At 42.7% G+C, this 18675-nt stretch overlaps 2 protein-coding genes and 1 pseudogene across 3 annotated transcripts in view; all 3 read left to right on the forward strand.

Moving 5' to 3' along the window:
- Positions 1 to 937, forward strand: part of TEC (tec protein tyrosine kinase) — a 139152-nt gene extending 138215 nt beyond the window's left edge. Inside the window, exon 18 of the mRNA XM_011927314.1 lies at positions 823 to 937. Within this exon, the coding sequence (XP_011782704.1) occupies positions 823 to 906 (84 nt within the window). The 3' untranslated portion in view covers positions 907 to 937. The remainder of the gene's footprint in view (positions 1 to 822) is intronic.
- A 2583-nt stretch (positions 938 to 3520) lies between these two features.
- On the forward strand, positions 3521 to 3867 carry LOC105501390 (annotated as a pseudogene). The gene has a single exon (XR_001000185.1). The product of XR_001000185.1 is annotated as a putative 60S ribosomal protein L37a (transcript).
- Positions 3868 to 4427: 560 nt separating this feature from the next.
- Positions 4428 to 18675, forward strand: part of TXK (TXK tyrosine kinase) — a 67529-nt gene continuing 53281 nt past the window's right edge. The window contains exon 1 of the mRNA XM_011927316.1: positions 4428 to 4529. Coding sequence (XP_011782706.1) covers positions 4514 to 4529 — 16 coding nt within the window. The 5' untranslated portion in view covers positions 4428 to 4513. The remainder of the gene's footprint in view (positions 4530 to 18675) is intronic.

The raw sequence follows: 18675 nt of genomic DNA on the forward strand, positions 1-18675 counted from the left end.
TACTATTTTTATACCAGAGTTGGTTTCTTTCTCTAAACCTCAACTTTCCGAGGTCTTTGGAAGTATTGAAATGTCGCCTCCTAAAAGAAGTTAGATACCAAATGACTTCTGAAAGACAGTAACATTAGCTCACATGTATTATGTACCAAGCACTATACTTAGTGTTTTGGATTTAGTTCTCAAAACAACACTTTGAAGTGGAGATACTTTGACTGTGCCACTCTGTAGATGAGAAGATTAAGGGTCATGAGGTTGCTGCTTGCCTGGGGTCACTTAACTACAGAGCAGTATAGGCCTGTCTGACTCCAAAGTCCAGGGTCTCAACCACTGGCTGTACTGCCTCCCCAAGAGTTGATTGGGATGGGCATAGACATTCTGGGCAGGAAGTGGTGCTAAAGGGAGAGAGAACAGCTTGAGCAAAGGTAAGGAGGTGGTTATAAACATGCTGTTTGTGCACAACAGTGGAGATAGTGGCCCTGTTTAACAGACAGCCCATGTGAGGGATTTTGTGGGGAATAAAATTGGGTGACAAGAGGGTGGGGGAGTGGCAGATTATAGAGGGTCCTATAAATTTGCAGGACTTGATTTCACAGGCATGTCTCTTGAAGAAAGACATGAAAGCAGTGTCTTAGAAAGGTTAGCCTAGCAGCAGTACATGCAGGGTAGATTAGGGTAGAGACAAGACCCCTTTGAAGATGCCTGTATGTCCCAGTCCCAAAGCAGTGAAGCCTCTCTGTAATATGCTGTTAGGAGTCGGAGCAGTGAGAGGTTTTTTGGAATGGATTCTGGAACCTACAGCTTCTCTTTGACTTTTAATTGCAGAAACCAGAGGGAAGGCCTTCTTTTGAAGATCTGCTGCGCACAATAGATGAACTAGTTGAATGTGAAGAAACTTTTGGAAGATAAGTGATGTAACCAGTGGCTCCCAGATTCCAAAGCGCAAGGAAGGATGGGCACTTTGTGGCTTTTAATTTATTGAGCACTTGGACATGTAGATGATTTTACTTGTAAAGTGGAAACACATAAAGAATTTGCTTCTAGACGGAATCTCCCAGTGTTTCCACTTAGAAACACTCTGTTGCCTTAGAAATGGTGATTAAAATCACTCATTTCTATTCATTCCTCAGGCACTTGAGTGACAGTTGTTTACCAGGCTCTGTGTATAGCCCCAGGGTTTGGCCATTTAGGGGTGCACACATGGGACCATGTTAGCTGATGGCAGTTGAAGGCCAGGGTATTTGGGTATTAGAGTCATGACCCAGCAACCCTTCTTTTTCGCTTTGACTTCTACAGAAATTTGGGCCTGAGACATTGTCTACAATTGGGTTCTAGATAAATCAGGAACCCACCTAAATAAGTACCCATCTTTTGTTTTGAAAACATCTCAGTTTTCAAGACTGCTCTTAGTATTACATGAACAATATTTGTATGCTGTGTATATTGTAAATGTATGTAATATATAAAGTTATATATTTATAAGAAACACGAGTTGTCTTTTAATTGAAACTTTTAATCCTGTAGTATATGAGCTCACCTTCTTAGGACTAGAGACTGTGCCTTATAGCTGTTAATTCGTTTCCCCCTGAACATCAAATATACCTGAAGAGAGGAAAGTCTAGACTCTTCTATGAGTAACACCCCCTCCTCACTCAGGTAAATGTGTCTGGGGATGCCTGTCCAACTTAACCACGTGCATTTGGCCTATGTAATCCTGCCCATGGTGGCCGCAGCTAATCAGAATCAGATGGAAAATTAAACTAGGTAATCTACCTCTAACCTTAAGAATATTCCCTGGGGCACAGGCACTATAATTGGAAGTGCTGGGCTCTGGGGCAGAAGGATCAGGTGACGTTCACAACAAAGTTTGCCCCCACCTCACACAGGACCCGGAAGCACCCCGAGTTGTGGAGGATCCAGGAAGCTACCGAGAGAAACAGCGAGCATGGTGTTTTGAGCTGCCTCCTGTGCGTTTTTCAGGAGGCCTGGTTGGACTTGGGTTCCTGGAAGGGTGGGACTGTTGTACCTCACAGGAGACCCTGCTGTCAAGACTCTGTGTGTGGATTTCTCACCCTTAGAAGCTCTACTAAGACATCAATGGAGTTAGGGCCTACCTTTTTTCCTCGTGAGCACCAAGGAAAAGAAATTATCTTGGTTACGTGAGTGCCAACGAAAAGAAACTGTATCAGTCACCGAGAGACTCTTTATTGCCCAACACGTTATTCTTGCTATTGGTGGGGTAACTAGCTGAGGAAGACACAGTGCCTTCCCTTCAGGAGTTCCGTCTGCTCTGGAGGCTGCGATGGTCTGCTCTGAAGCATTGGGTGAACACACAGACTGGCTGTGCTGGGCAGCACCTTCACTCTGACCCTGGAGAACCATTTCATTTCATCCTGGCCAGTCTAGAGTCTGTGCAGCAGGCAGTCCATCCACTGAAGGCTGTGTTTATTCTTTTCCTGTGCCCTTTATAATGGAAGAAAGTAAACTGCTTATTCTGAGCCTTATCACAATCTGCCACATTCCTTCTCGTCTACCTATTTAACCACACCCCCATGACAAAAACATGCACAACTTTTTTTGAAGTTCCAGGGTACATGTGTAGGATGTGCAGGTTTGTTACGTAGGTAAACGTGTGCCATGGTGGTTTGCTGCACCTATCAACTCATCACCTAGGTATGCATTAGTTATTTTTCCTGATATTAGCCTGATATATTTCCTGATATTAGCCTGGCATGCATTAGCTATTTTTCCTGATGCTCTCCCCTCATCTGCCCTCCCCCAAGAGGCCCCAGTGTGTGTTGTTCCCCTCCCTGTGTCCATGTGTTCTCATGGTTCAGCTCCCACTTATAAGTGAGAACATGTGGTGTTTGGTTTTCTGTTCCTGCATTACTTTGCTGAGGATAACGGCTTCCAGCTCCATCCATGTCCCTGCAAAGGACATGATTTCATTCTGTATGGCTGCATAGTATTCCATGGTGCATATGTACCACATTTTCTTTATCCAGCCTATCACTAATGGGCATTTTGGTTGCTAACCATGCACAACTTTTAACTGACTTGTAGCTTATTCAAGGAGTCGGTCCTGGCACACTCTACCTTACTATCACTATCAGCCTTTTCTCCTTCCTTCCTGACCTTCCCTCCTTCCCTCCTCCCATCCCATACGTCCTTTTTCACCTTGAGGAGCTATGGGAAGTACTAGGTGGTATGAAAGAGAGTGAGGAGAAGATAAGAGTCCCTGCCCTAATGGTCAATGTATGCTTTTTATGGGAAAACAAGATATGTTTTCCTGGCAACATTTGTGAACATTTCCTTCAAAAATCTTTAAATATTTTTCACTAAGACTTAAAAAAAAAAAAGCTTTTATATGAAAGCATAACTTAAGGCAGAAGGGGAAGTAAAAATAACAGTCATCACCCAGAATGCTAAGGAGACCTTAATCTAAACAGGAGATTGGAAGGGCAATGGGAATATGCTGTGTCTTCATTAAAGTTGTTCTGTTGCTCTCTGGGCTCGGACCTGGTTCGCGGCGACATGACCAAACGTACCAAAAAAGTTGGGATCGTCGGTAAATACGGGACCCGCTATGGGACCTCCCTCTGGAAAATGGTGAAGAAAATTGAAATCAGCCAGCACGCCAAGTACACTTGCTCTTTCTGTGGCAGAACCAAGATGAAGAGACGAGCTGTGGGGATCCGGCACTGTGGTTCCTGCATGAAGACAGTGGCCGGCGGTGCCTGGGCATACAATAAATACCACTTCCGCTGTCACAATAAAGTCCGCCATCAGAAGACTGAAGGAGTTGAAAGACCAGTAGATGCTCCTCTACTCTTTGAGACATCACTGGCCTATAATAAATGGTTAATTTATGTTAAAAAAAAAAAAGTTGTTCTGTTAATTAATTAACACATAGTTATGCTTTCCAGTGGGATGAAATGAAACTCCCAAGTGTGTTTTGTATTGTTGGTGTTTTTATATTTCTCAGCCATCCCCCAATCACATTTTAGGGTTATTACTAGATTGACTTCCCCCAAATAAATTATCTGCTGAGTGGGAGGATGGAACATTCTAAACTCAATATTCCAGAGCCTAGAATCTAATTGTTTCTGCCACTCACAGTGTGGCCTTGGGCAAGTCCCTTATTCTGTCTGTGCCTCCATTTCCTTCCCAGTCCAGAGAGGGCAGTTTGACTTGATGATTTTAAAGGTGCCTTTTACCAAAATTTTGTGATTTCTTGAAAATGATGTTTGCGAGTCACCCACACCTTTGGGGATGAGAGACTAATAGCAGACACCCTCAGAGATTGGGATGGAGATTACTGAGCTTTCTTATATAGGCCATTGGTTGTCATTTATACTCTTCTGAGGTTTTCAGAACAGGAAAATAGGTGGGGTTAACTCTGCCCGTGAGAAACATCTTGAGCGAACTATGATTTCAGTTGAAAGGTGTGTTTTTGTGAGTGGAGCACCGCAGAAGAACCGAAGACTGTTGTGTGCTCCCTGCAGAAGGGGCTGCCATGATCCTTTCCTCCTGTGAGTAAGATGGGCTTTGTCAGTTTATTTTCGGGGCTTGTTCTGGGCCTATTCTTCTTGAACAGCAGAGGATGTTTTTTTTCTAAGGCACAGAGCTTGGGAACATTAAAAGATAATTTTCTCAGATGTTGTGACAGAGTTTTGTTTCTTATTTAAAGAACCACGGTGGTGATGTAATTCTAATAAAGGTTCAGCATTGAGAACATAAGTGAAAGAAAAACAAAAAGAATGTCCAGGAATCTACATATGTGTGTGTAGAAATGCAATCAGTGTGAAGTACTTGTTTTTAGAATGAGACTGTAATGAACTTTGGGCTGAAGGCCAGGAGACCAAATTCTAGTTCTAGATTTGCTCCAGCAGTGGTGGATCACAGTTGGCAACTTTATATAAATACACACACAGACACAAATAGATATATTTAAGGCAAAAGGAAGAGAGGTCAAAACACAACTGTGTTTATACTCTGAAATTATCTGCTTTATCATGTAAACATATAGACTTACCCTTATTTTCACAGGAGTATTTATTCACAATTTTGTGTAGACATCCGTTATCGAGGACCTTTCCCCAATTGAAATTTAGGCAAAACTGATTCTTACCTGCAGTCAGAGCCTGAGTAAAGACCAAAATAAGAGTCAAAGTCATGAGTCTCCACATGGTTAAGAGTGTGAACATGGTCGAGTGTGAACACTGGCTTAAATGTCTCTTTCCCTCATATATATTACATATGAAGATGTTATTTTAATATTTTTATAGAATATAAGACCACCGTTAAAAATAAGTGCTAGTTTCAGGAGAACAGAGAAAGATTCCCTAGATGCTGTTATCTGTGAAGATCCTTGGTTTGAAAGAGCCGTGGGGATGCTTATAAATCCAAAGAAATTAGAATAAAAAGAAAAACAAGCAGAATAGTCTTCTAAATAAGAAGGCAGCCATTGTATCAGAATTGCAATATGTTTGTTTATAAAGGTATTTATTGAGCACCTACCATGGGCCATAGTCTATGCCAGTTCCTTTATATTCGTTATCTGAAAGCTTCACTACAAACTGGCAAGGTGAAAATTGTTATTCTTATGTAGCCAATAAGAAAATAGTGCCTTTGAAAGTTTAAATCTCACCAAAAGCTCACATGGTTGTCAGACTCAGGATTTAAGCATGAGACTTTTTTTTTCTGAGACAGAGTCTTGCTCTGTCACCCAGGCTGGAGTGCAATGGCGTGATCTCAGCTCACTGTAAGTTCGACCTCCTAGGTTCAAGCAGTTCTGCCTCAGCCTCCCGAGTAGCTGGGACTACAGGTGCATGCCACCATGCCTGGCTAATTTTTCTATTTTTAGTAGAGACAGGGTTTCACCATGTTGGCCAGGCTGGTCTCAAACTCCTGACCTCAAATGATTTGCCTCAGCCTCTCAAAGTGCTGGGATTACAGGTGTGAGCCACCACACCTGGCCAAGTATGAGACTTGCCAGACTTGGGATTTAAGCACTCTTCCTTTTGCCTGAAATATATATATATATATAAATAAATATATACACACACACATACGTACACACATATATAAATTTATATACATAAATAAGCTCTCAAAGGGAGTGTGTGTATGTGTATGTGTATATTTGTATACATATAAATCTGCCAACCGTGATCCACAAATGCTGGACAAAATCCAGAACTAGAACTTTAGCCCAGGCGACTCCCTTTTTGGCCACCTTGCAACAAAATGTAAAGAAACGATAAACCTAAGAGGTGCTTTAAGAACTTTATTTTGCACTTTGGGAGGCCGAGACGGGTGGATCACGAGGTCAGGAGATTGAGACCATCCTGGCTAACGCGGTGAAACCCCGTCTCTACTAAAAAATACAAAAAACTAGCCGGGCGAGGTGGCGGGCGCCTGTAGTCCCAGCTACTCTGGAGGCTGAGGCAGGAGAATGGCGTAAACCCGGGAGGCGGAGCTTGCAGTGAGCTGAGATCCAGCCACTGCACTCCAGCCCCCGTGATAGAGCGAAACTCCGTCTCAAAAAAAAAAGAACTTTATTTTGGGAGTTGCTTTGGAAGACTATTCAGTCCCATGTGCAGTTTTGGAAATACTTGTTAATTTATCTCTAAGACTCAGAGGGCCTTATTTTGCAGATAAGGAAGGAAAATACTGTCTTTGATTTTAATACTAGATGATGATGGAACCAAGCTTCAACAAAGCTCAGTCATATCAGATTAAAGCAATCAAAGGCCAGCTAAAAAAAGTCAAGTTTTTACATTTCTGACTTTTAGGTGGCATTAAGGAAAAATGGATTGTAATTTTTAAATGTCATCTATTTAAGCCAAATCCCCTCACAGGAGCCAACAATTGTTTGTGGATTTTGTAAAAAAAAAAAAAAAAAAATAGACCAGATTATTCCAGTTGTGCTGACCTGAAAATAACTCGTAGTCTTCCATTCACGCAGATAAGAACAAGGCTCCTGTTAACAGAAATATAGGCCAAGTAGAGCAAAGCAGAAAAAGCGAAAAAGCAGCAACCTGTGTCCCCTGCCACCCCCACTGGCAGGACAAGCTCAACAGTGACTTAAGAATCTTTAAATGTTAAAAGCTGTGTGAGCATCTGCTCTTTATTTCCGTCAAGGTCAGAACTAAAGAAAATGCTGTAAATTACAGCAGGAAGGATTCGGTTATATATAAAATAAATAATTGTGAGGGCTGAGACAAGGATTTGATTGCCCAAGGGATTAAATAAGGGACTACCTATTGGTGGGGTGTTTTGAGGATTATTCTCTCTGGCATGGCTTTGATGAAAGCTCACTCTCCAGCTTCTGTTAATTTGATTTGATGATAAGAATCACCTGTTGTCTACTGTCAATTGCAGCTGAATGTGGCTACATTTTCTGCTGGGTAAAACAATGAGTGTTTACTGTTGACAAGGAGACAGCTACGTGATGCCTCAAGATGTATTACTGTTAATCAAAAAAAAAAAGGTCCAGCCAAGAAGATTGCTTAAGCCAAGGAGTTTGAGGTTGCAGTAAGCTGTGACCGCACCACTCCACTCCAATCTGGGTGACAAAGTGAGACCCTGTCTCTTTAAAAAAAATTTAAAAAAAAGTTTATGTGTTTGTTAGGGTCATTTGCCAAAAACGTTTGTTGTTTTAAGTATTGTCATAGAAGTCTGGCTTCAAAAGTTGCTATATGGTAGGAGAAAGTAATTGTGGAGCGTGGGATATTGATCATACTGATGGGAGATTTGGAGTGGGATTTCAGGGCACTGCCCCAGTGAGATTCAGTTTGTGAAATGTACTTGGTATTGCCAGCATTTCCATCAACTCACAGTTGCCCTGAGAACAGATCCAGCCTAGGAGAGTTATTTAAAGCACAGGGCAAGGGAGAACAGCTGGGGGCTTAAAAAGTTCACCTCTTAGCTCCCCTGTTTGCCTAATTTCTCTGCCTTTCTTTATTTACAACTTAGTAGGAAGAGTGGTTTCTAAGTTGGTGTGCCTGAAGCATGCCTTGGGTGCTGTTAAAAGGCAGGTTTCTGGGTTCATCTCCATAACTGGATCTGTGAGTAAGGTAAGGACATTTTGGTCACACCGCCTTTCTTGGGCCTCTCTTTTCAGAGTCCTATCTTACTCCTTTTTGTATCTGATTCTCAGACCAACTTTGTTAGGTCCACACCTTCCATTATTACTATTATAAATATGAAGATAAGGAGGGTAGCTGTGGTAGGCAGCCTCTAAGATGGCCCGATAATATCTCCCTCCAGATATTCAGGCCCTTATGCAGTCCTCCTCCTCGAGTATGAATTGGACCTAGTACCTCACTTCTCGTGGTTAGAATATGGTAAAGGTGATGGAACATCACCTCTGAGACCAGGTTACAGAGGCTGCGGCTCCCATTCCTGCGATCTCGGGCTTTCTGCCTCCTGCATCACCGGCTGCCTTGTTGGGAGCACTCTCAGGCAGCCCGTAGAGAATCCCCATCACGAGGAACTGAGGCACCATGGAATCCGCTTAGAAGTGTATTCTCCAGCTCTGGTTGGGCCCAGCTTGACTGCAACTCCCTGAGAGATCTGGAGCCACGGGCACCCAGCTACACACTTCCAGAACTCCCAGCCCACAGAAAGTGTGAGATAAACGTTTTAAGTCATTAGGTCTCAGAATAATTTGTTTCCAACAATAGATAACTAAGTCTGTGGCAAAAGCAGGAGGAGCCGCAGATTAAAAAAGAACTTGGCCACTTTGGCCACCCTTCTGCTTGGGGCTGGAGTTTGATGCCCTTTCTGAAAAATAGGCTCAAGATTAAAATGGATACTAGATGTGTCTTTTCTTTTGTCTTTAAATCATTTCAGTTTTCTACTCCATCACTGCCTCAAGTGTCTGGTAATAACTGCAGCCGCCTTTTGTAACTACTGCAGATCCCCCCATTGCTCCTCTGTGGAGCTCCCCAGGCCAGCAGCGCCCGCACTTCCTGCCCACGGAGGGTCAGTGAGCAGCATGGCTTCCGGCCCAGTGCCAGCCACGCCCGTGCGCCTTGTGGCCGAGCGCTTCTTCACATCACAAGCTGGCTCGATGTCTTGGGTGTGATGTCTGCGAGCTTGTTATGCACTTTGAGCTCACAGAAAACAGTGTTCTAGGAAATACTGTTTTGAGATGTAGGGGAGGGCAGAGGTTGTGGGCAAGGTGCCTGTAAAGTCCAACTCACATCAGCCTCTTCTGAGAAAGAAAGAAAAATTGCCTCATAGACCAAACAAGGGTTTGGGTGGCTGCTGTCCGTGCCTGGAGGGGTTGCCCTGGCGGAAGCTGAGAAACAGATTAGCGGTCATCTTCAGGAAGATTCTGCCTTTCCTTACAGCACCTTTTACTCCCAGAAACCATTATCTTCCCTGGTGCCTGGGACCCCATCCAGCTTCCCAGGCTTCTAGAATCTCCTTGCCCCACACAGCACCCCTTCAGGCCATAGGTCAAGCACCACTCTTCCACTCAAATTGATCAGTTTGTTGTCCTGTTAGCTGGGTACTTGTTTTCTCTTAGTTGCCAATGACTCACCTAAAGTAGTTATCCTCCCTTCTTTAAGGTTTCACCGGCAGTATAATGTCAAAAAAACAGAACAGTCGAGGTCTAACACAAATTACTTATTTTATTCATACATTTAGAAAAACTAACATCTCTGGAGACCATCACTTAGAAGAATGGACATTTTAGTATCAAAAGGAAAAGTGTACACCCGTGCAAACACAGACACAGGATCACTTCACACCCCAAATGCATAAAGGTTATAAATTCAGAATAAAGGATACATTTCTAAATTAAATAAACATTTATGTGGAAAACTCAATGTCCCAATTTTATTATTTTCCCCTCTCCTTGGTGTGGGGTCTAACTCCAACTTGGAAGCCTTTTCTGACTCCTGTTCAGAGGTAGAAATCTATGCTATAGCCAAGCTAGTTACGGATAACATGGGTTAATGTGGCTAAAACGTGCCTATCTTCAAAAGGCTCTTAAGAAATGGATGTAGTGGGGCCGGGCACAGTGGTTCACGCCTGTAATCCCAGCACTTTGGGAGGCCGAGGCGGGCAGATCACGAGGTCAGGAGATCGAGACTATCCCGGCTAACACGGCGAAACGCCGTCTCTACTCAAAATACAAAAAAAAAATTAGCCGGGTGTGGTGGCGGGCGCCTGTACTCCCAGCTACTCAGGAGGCTGAGGCAGGAGAATGGCATGAACCTGGGAGCAGAGGTTGCAGTGAGTTGAGATAGCACCACTGCACTCCAGCCTGGGGGACAGAGCAAGACTCCGTCTCAAAAAAAAAAAAAAAAAAAGAGAAGAGAAGAAATGGATGTAGTGGTGGGCATTTATGGCAGAGTAATGAGGAAGTTTGGCCTTTCTGTAAATTTCTGGAAGAAAAAAAAAGGGATATTTTGCAGCGAACTTACAGAATCAGCTCTGGTCACCCAGAGCCATTTTTCCAAAACCACAAGTTTTCAAGGCTTCCCGACTCACCACAGCCCATCAACTGCAAAAGCAGCGGGTATCAGACATTCCTCATCTTAAAACCACAATCTGGAGTGCCTGGGTTGGGCGACAAGCCTGGTCTTTGGGTTAAGGCAGCTCTTGAAACAGCCAGTTGCAAGCCATGTTTTTAAATACAAATCATTAGCCATGTGCCAGTTATTATGATGACCAAATTCAGTAGGAATGCATTTCACTCAAGGCACTGATTCAAAATGAAACCCTAACATCGGAAATGCCAGGGGATGAACTGGAGGTGATGATGTAAACTTCAAAACATTAGACACGAGGAAGCGACAGCGGCTTTGCTTCCCGCGCAGCCCCGGGCCCCACAGCTCTTCACATCTGTTCCTTTGTCCTCTTCAGAGGTGACCTTAGGAACTGTTCTGAGAAGGGGTGCTTCTCACTCTTGCTTTCTTCCAGTGCCCCCTGGTGGAAACCTGTTCCCAATCAGCCCAGCTGTTGCCACCCAGGAACCTCTGGGGGTGGAAAGAATACCAATAGGAGCCTATCCCAGAGGACAGAGGGGCACAAATCCTTCCCAGGAAAAAACAAATACCAAGGATGGGGCGTCCAACTGCCTACCCCATGATAGACGTTCCGTTTTCTAAAGGTCACAGAGATTACATCTGATGCGATGCCCTTTTTCTGATTTGCTGGCCTGAGGCTCATCATGAGAGATATTTGCTGAGGAATAAGAAATAGATGAAAAGAACAGTGCAGATGTAAGCATGGGAGAGGAAGCTCAGCTCCTTCAGTGATAATCTTCAAGCCTGAATATATTATTTCCACATTTCCTTCCAGCAGGCAAATAGTCATTGCCTATCTCTGGGGCATTTTTGTCGCTCTGGCAAAGGCCCTTGATATGCACAAGTTCCAGCCTAAGTTGGGAATTTGCTAATAGCTCACGGGCTTTCTCTCTGCAGGTTAATAGGCAAAACAATGCAAAGAATGGCTTCTGTAATTACAGAATGCCTGTGGAAGGGCGCTCTCTACTTACTGGGAACACCTGTGCTACTGTAAATTGAAAATGATCATGCATCGAATACTCCTTGATACGCGCATTGGAATGAATTTTGGCCCAACACTTCAATCTGTAAATAAAGATGTCTGCTGTATTGGAAAGTCATGCCAAGCAAGGGAACACCAGGGAACTGTTTGGCTTTCATGGTGTGATTTTTCTTCTCGCAATGATTACTTATGGGGCAGCAACTCTGCTGGGTAGAGGATGGAACCACAAACAAGGCAGTGGTTTGCCTTTCTGCTCACCACTGTTCTTGGTCTTTGGGGAAAATTAAATAAAATTGGGTCACAATTAAAGCAGTGGTAGGTTAGGTCTGTACCTTTCTTTAAAGGCCATTGTCTTTGCTATTGAATTGGGAAACACAAGAATTTTTGAAAATATTTTCTCCTAAATTCCAGGCTGCAGAAGAAACCAAGGGGAATATTATCAGGTGTGGCCATGTGTTGTGAGGTCAGGGAGCTGGGGGAGGCCTTTCTCTAGTCCCAGGTACTCCTGCCTGCTGACTGATACCAGCAATTTCTCTTTCAAAGTTCTTGACTTGGCCAGGCATGGTGGCTCACGCCTGTAATCCCAGCAGTTTGGGAGGACGAAGAGGGTGGATCACTTGAGGTCGAGAGTTTGAGACTAGCTTGGCCAATGTGGTGAAATCCCATCTCTACTAAAAATACCAAAAAAATGAGCCATGTATGGTGGAGCATGCCTGTAGTCCCAGCTACTTGGGAGACTGAAGCAGGAGAATCGCTAGAACCTGGTAGGCGGAGGTTGCAGTGAGCTGAGATCATGCTACTGTACTCCAGCCTGGGTGACAGAGCAAGACTCTATCTCAAACAAAACAAAACACACACACACACACACACACACTCACAAAGTTCTTGACACTTGAACAAGGTGGTTCTCCAAAATGTAATTACTCACAGCCTAACATTGACCAGAAGCCTTATCAATAACATAAATGTTGATCAACACATATTTTGTATGTTATGTGTATCATACGCTGTATTCTTATAATAAAGTAAGCTAGAGAAAAGAAAAGCTTTAAGAAAGTCATAAGGAAAATAGATTTACTATTCATGAAGTGAAAGTGGCTTATGATAAATGCCTTCATCGTCATAATCTTCATGTTGAATAGTCTGAGAAAGAGGATTAAGAGGAAGAGTTGGTCTTACTGTTTCAGGGGTGACAGAGGCAGAAGAAAATCTTCATGTAAATGTTTATACCGTGTTTTTCAAGTGTCAAACTTTAAATTTCATGTGTTGTGATGGTTAACTTTATGGGTCAACATGGCTGGGCCACAGTGCCCAGATATTTGGTCAAACATTATTCTGGATGTTTCTGTGAAGGTACTTTTTGGATGAGATTAACATTTAAATTGGTGGACTTGGAGTAAAATGGGTCACCCTCCATCATGTGGATGGGCCTCATCCACGGTTGAAGGCCTTAATGAAAGTCAGACCTCCCCGAGCAAGGAGGACTTCTGCCAGCAGACCACCTTTGGGCTCAAACTGCAACTCTTCTCTCACTCTTCAGCTTGCCAGCCTACCCTGTTAGATTTTGGACTTGCCAGTTTCCACAACTGCCTGAGCCAGTTCCTTAAGAGAAACCTCTCTCTGTGTTCACCCTGACTGTTACAAATATCATGCTTACAAACATGTACACGCCTCTGCACTGCAGTAAGCATGACATTGCTGAAGCACTGCAGTACAGCATGTTTACTATTTAACATTGTGTCAGTCATTTATATCTTACTGAGAAAAAGTGTGAGAGCCTCTCCTGAGGCCTGCTTTGATAGCAGGGAGACAGTCAGTCACCTGGGGTCCTGAATGGGGAAAACACCTGCCTTTGAGTCAGGGGTGGAGTTGGCTCAGAAGAGAGGAGTTGGAGCTGAAGATACACTTTGGTTTACTCACTCTTCTTCTTCCATTTTGTCTTCAGAGGGAAAACCATACCTGCTCCTATTTGGTTACCTTAAATGTATTTTGTGAGTACCCAATAAATAGTTGCTGAATGAGTTCTAGGGAACTGGTTGGGGGACAAAGTGGTAAAGTAACTGAGAGTAGCTGGTATGTTCTAGCGATGTTTGCCTCTGCAATCTTATTTAATCTTCTCATCCACAAGGATAGTCTTATTGTGACGCTCATGGACTCTGGGCTTGATGTCTGGCTCAGCTGCGTTTTATGTGACTGGATAAATGGCTGAAGCTCTCTGTTCCTCTGTTTCTTTAAGATGGGATTCATAATGTTAGTATAGTGAGTAAGTTAGCATAGCGTAGTATAGTAAGATCTTAGTATATCTGTCATGCCTGGCATATGGTAAGGGCTGTGTTGGTAGAAGTGGGAAAACCCTTTCTTAGAAGACAGCTTTTATTACCTACATTTTCTAGAATTGATTGCCCAAAATCATATTGTGGCTCCAAGAAAAGGGAGCAGTGATTTGACTGCAAGTCTGCCTGATACTAAAGCCTACTGAACCCCACATTTTCTTTTAATACAGAAAAGAAAAAACAAACACATTTGAATGCCAGAGAGTTTTTAATAATTTCATTTGGCATCTCATGGTTTTGTACTTCATTTTAGATAAGCATTTATTTAAAAATATATGTCTGGAATAAAAAGTTAGACTTATGAGCCACCACAAATGCTGGCTAAAGCTCTGGAAGCTCAGTCTTCACTTTTGTCATTCCACTCAGTCAAAAGGTCACGATCATCTTGCCTTTCTCAGTGGCCAGCATCACACTGTGAAATACTGGGTGATAGGATGAACGAGTGGAAAAAAAAAAAGAGCTCAGATGTAATGTAAGGGTGTTGGTATTGGTTGGGTCTTATTTAACAGCTATTTATTGAGTTCTTGTTATATGCCAGGCACTGATGCCAGAAGCTAGGGAGAAGACAAAAAAAATTAAAAATAAAAAAAAGGATAAGATGCAGTCCCTGAGATAGAGAAGCTTGCAGTCTGGTCCAGTGTCTCTACTGGGGTTGACTTTGTCCCCAGCGAACATTTGGCAATGCCTGGAAACACTTGGGTTTCCACAATTGGAAGGTGGTGGTGGTGTGGGTGTTAGAAGGGAGAGGGCTGTGTTGCTGCTGGCATCTAGTGCATAAAGCCCCGAGATGCCCTAAATATTCAGTGGTACACAAGACAGCTCCCCACAATAAAGAATGATCCTGTCTAAAATGTTGATACTGGTGAGATTGAGAAGCTCTGTGAGAGATGAAGCCTACATAGAGAAACTTAAATGACCATCTCAGGTGGTACCTAACTAGGAGCCACAGGGCAGGACTGACCATAGGTGCTTTGGGAACTGAAAGGAAGAGTAGATGGGAGTGGATTGCAATGTAAGTCTTCCTTTCCAGGTTGGAGGCAGAGATGCACGATGTGTCTGTGAGAACAGAGCAAGCGGGAGAAGCTAGTGCAGCAGGAATTGGTGAAAGCTAAAGCAGTCAGGGTGAGGTCACTTGTGGAAGACCTTGAAAGTGGGGGAAGATATAATGCTGAAGATGAAGAGCAGTTGGCTGAGGCAGGCTTTTAGGGAAATGGGTATATAGGGTGAATTGAAGGAGACAGCTTGAAGCAGAGATTCTAGATTCAGGTTCAAATCCTGGCTCCCTGCTTACTAGCCCTTTGTTGGTAAGGAGTAACCTCTCTGATTCATATTCCTCATCTGTAAAGCGGCATCTACTTCACAGGGTCATTGTGAGGACTAAGTGAATTAATGCCAAATTACAGGTATGCATTGATGAGGGCTTAGTCTGGCTTATTGGAAGGGTGTATAAGAAAGAAAAAGCCAAGCCCTGTGAACAGATTGATAGATTGATGGCAGATTGAATACAAAGGGTGGGGCTCAGGAAGAATCTAAGTTTTCTATGGTGGACTCATTCACAGACATGGGAAGATCGGAAAGCGGAAGCGACAGAATGGTTTTCTTACCGGGGATAGTGAGGAAGATGATAATTCTTGTTGGGGAAAAGGTAAGACAGAGGCCAAATTGGGGAAATAAAAATCCTTTTGTATCTATCACTAAAAGTTATGTACATGTAGAAAGCTATCAATCATAGAATGGGTACCTAATTATCAAATCACGGGCCTATTTGATTTTCTGGGTTTTTCCTTTTCTTTATAAATTTAGGTTTTGAAATATTTCAAGCACACAGAAAAAAGTAGAGAATAACATAACATGCTAGTGATTACTCAAGAATAAGGTGGCCATTATATACACTTGCGGGCTTTGATGACAATAAATAATTTGTTTATATTAAAACAGAAGGCTACATAGATGGTCAGAGCTCATCTTGTTGGACCATTTTCCAATGGCTTCTAGGCTGAGAACTGATTGCTTTGCTTGGCCTGTGGCCAAGTTGTTCTCTATCTTCAGTTCTATTAAGCCCCCCTACTACATAGACTCCCAAGGTCTTATCTTCCTTTATTTCAAGGACTTTTGTGACTGAGTTATTCCTCTCTGGTCATACTGTTCACCACTTCCAATTGAACCTGCGTGTTCTGTTCCAAATACCATTTGCAAATTCCCACTAGGAATGAATCAAGACAGGTACATCCTCTGAGCAGGCCTATAATTTCGTGCTGTTTCAAACATATTCATTCATTTATTCATTCACTGAACAAATATTTATTGAGCATTCATTGTGTCAAAAAGTGTTCCAGCCTCTTGGGATATAACAATTGTGAACAAAATAGACAAAGGTGCTTGTTTACATACTATGAGGGAGACAAACAGTAAAGAAAAAAGGTAAATAAATTGCACAGCATGTTAGAACATGAGAAATACACCAAAAAAGAAAGAAAAAGTAGAGCAGAGTGAGGAACCTTAAAGGGAGTGCAGATGGGCATAATAACAAATCAAGGAGCTATTCACTTAGAGGTTTGAGCAAAGACTTGGAGGGATTGGAGGGAGTTGAAAATGGAGGGAGGAGTGCTCTCAAAAAAACAAAAGCCAAGAATCTCTGGTGAGAGCAGGCCCTATGGCTCCAGCAGCAGCATCGGGGTGTGGCTGAGTGAGGTGATCAGGAGCTTATTGCAGAGGAGATGAGAGGCAACAGGAGGCCAGATCATGGAACATTTTATAGGCTCTTGTGGGACATGTAGCTATAACACTGAGTGAAATGGGGAGCTATTGTGGGGTTCTCAGACAAGGAGCAACACGATCTGACTTAAGAGTTAAATTAATTACTTTGGCTGCTGTGCTAAGAATAAAGCATAGTGGGAGGAGGAGAAGCAGGAAGAAGTTAGGAGGCTTTTGGTGTGAGCCAGGTGAGGTGATGGTGGCTTATCCATGGTGGTGATGGATGAGATGGGGAAAGCAATAAGTGTGTGTGTGTGTTTTAAATTGTGTTGAGATATAAAAATTTGCCATTTTAACCATATTTGAGTGTACAATTCAGCAACATTAAGTACATTCACATTGTTGTAAACCATAACTATCCTCTATCTCCAAAATTTTTTCATCATCCCAAATGGAAACTCTTGAGTAAACAGTTTTCTATATCCACAGGGTCCACATTCCTGGGTTCAACCAACTGTTGAAAAAACAATTTGAAAAAAAAAGGATGGTTGCGTCTGTATGGAACATGTACACACATTTTTTCTTGTCATTATTTCCTAAACAATATAGTGTAACAATGATTTACATAGCATTTACATTGTATTAGGTATTATAAGTAATCCAGAGATGATTTAAAGTATATGTGAGGAAGTGTGTAGGTTATATGCAAATATTACATCATTTTATATAAGGATCTTAAGCATCTGTGGATTTTGATATCTGTCGGGGTATCTGGAACCAGTCTTCCATGGACACTGGGGAAGACTGTATTTTTTAAAGGCACAATCAGCATACTTTCTTGATAAATTGGCCTGGGTGTGAGAGAGAGAGAGGGGTCAAGGATGACTAAGATTATTTATCGGAGCGACTGGAAAGACAGAATTGCTTTTGACAAGATGGAGAAGGGTGACAGAACCCGTTTGGGGAGGGAGGAAGTAAAAGAGTTCAGATTTCATCTCCTGTTTACTTGAGGTATCTACTAGACATCCAAGTGGAGAATTTGAGAATGCATTTGGGTAGGTGAGTCTGGAGTTAATTAGAACTGGGCTAGATGTGTACATTTGGATGTCATCAGTTGATAGATGGTTTTTAAGCTGCAGGAGGGAATGGGATAATCGAAAGAGTGAATAAGACAAAGAAAAGAAGAAATCAAACGCTTTGCAGGAAATCTAGCATTATTAAGAGGTCAGGGAGGTAGAGAACAAAGCAGCAAAAGAGACTGACAAGGAACAAAGCCAAGGGATGTGGTACCCATGCTGCCAAGAGAGAGGTTCAGTAAGATGAGGACTTAGAGTTGACCATTGGACTTAATGGTACATGGGTCACTGGCGACCTGAACAAGAGCAGTATTTTTTATAGAAGTGGTAGAGATGACAGCCTGACTGTAATGGAAGGAGAGCAGTTGGAGACAGCAAGTAAAGAGCCTTATTTCTAGGGCCAGAGGACTGGCTCACGCCTGTAATTCCAGGACTTTGGGAGGCCTAGGTGGGCAGATCACTTGAGATAAGGAGTTTGAGACCAGCCTGGCCAATATGGTGAAACCCCATCTCTACTAAAAATACAAAAATTAGCTGGGCGTGGTGGCAGGTGCCTATAATCCCAGGTACTCTGGAGGCTGAGGCAGGAGAATGGCGTAAACCCGGGAGGCGGAGCTTGCAGTGAGCTGAGATCCAGCCACTGCACTCCAGCCCCCGTGATAGAGCGAAACTCCGTCTCAAAAAAAAAAGAACTTTATTTTGGGAGTTGCTTTGGAAGACTATTCAGTCCCATGTGCAGTTTTGGAAATACTTGTTAATTTATCTCTAAGACTCAGAGGGCCTTATTTTGCAGATAAGGAAGGAAAATACTGTCTTTGATTTTAATACTAGATGATGATGGAACCAAGCTTCAACAAAGCTCAGTCATATCAGATTAAAGCAATCAAAGGCCAGCTAAAAAAAGTCAAGTTTTTACATTTCTGACTTTTAGGTGGCATTAAGGAAAAATGGATTGTAATTTTTAAATGTCATCTATTTAAGCCAAATCCCCTCACAGGAGCCAACAATTGTTTGTGGATTTTGTAAAAAAAAAAAAAAAAAAA

Source organism: Colobus angolensis, unplaced genomic scaffold, assembly GCF_000951035.1.
Source record: "Colobus angolensis palliatus isolate OR3802 unplaced genomic scaffold, Cang.pa_1.0 Scaffold71, whole genome shotgun sequence".
Taxonomy (NCBI): domain Eukaryota; kingdom Metazoa; phylum Chordata; class Mammalia; order Primates; family Cercopithecidae; genus Colobus; species Colobus angolensis.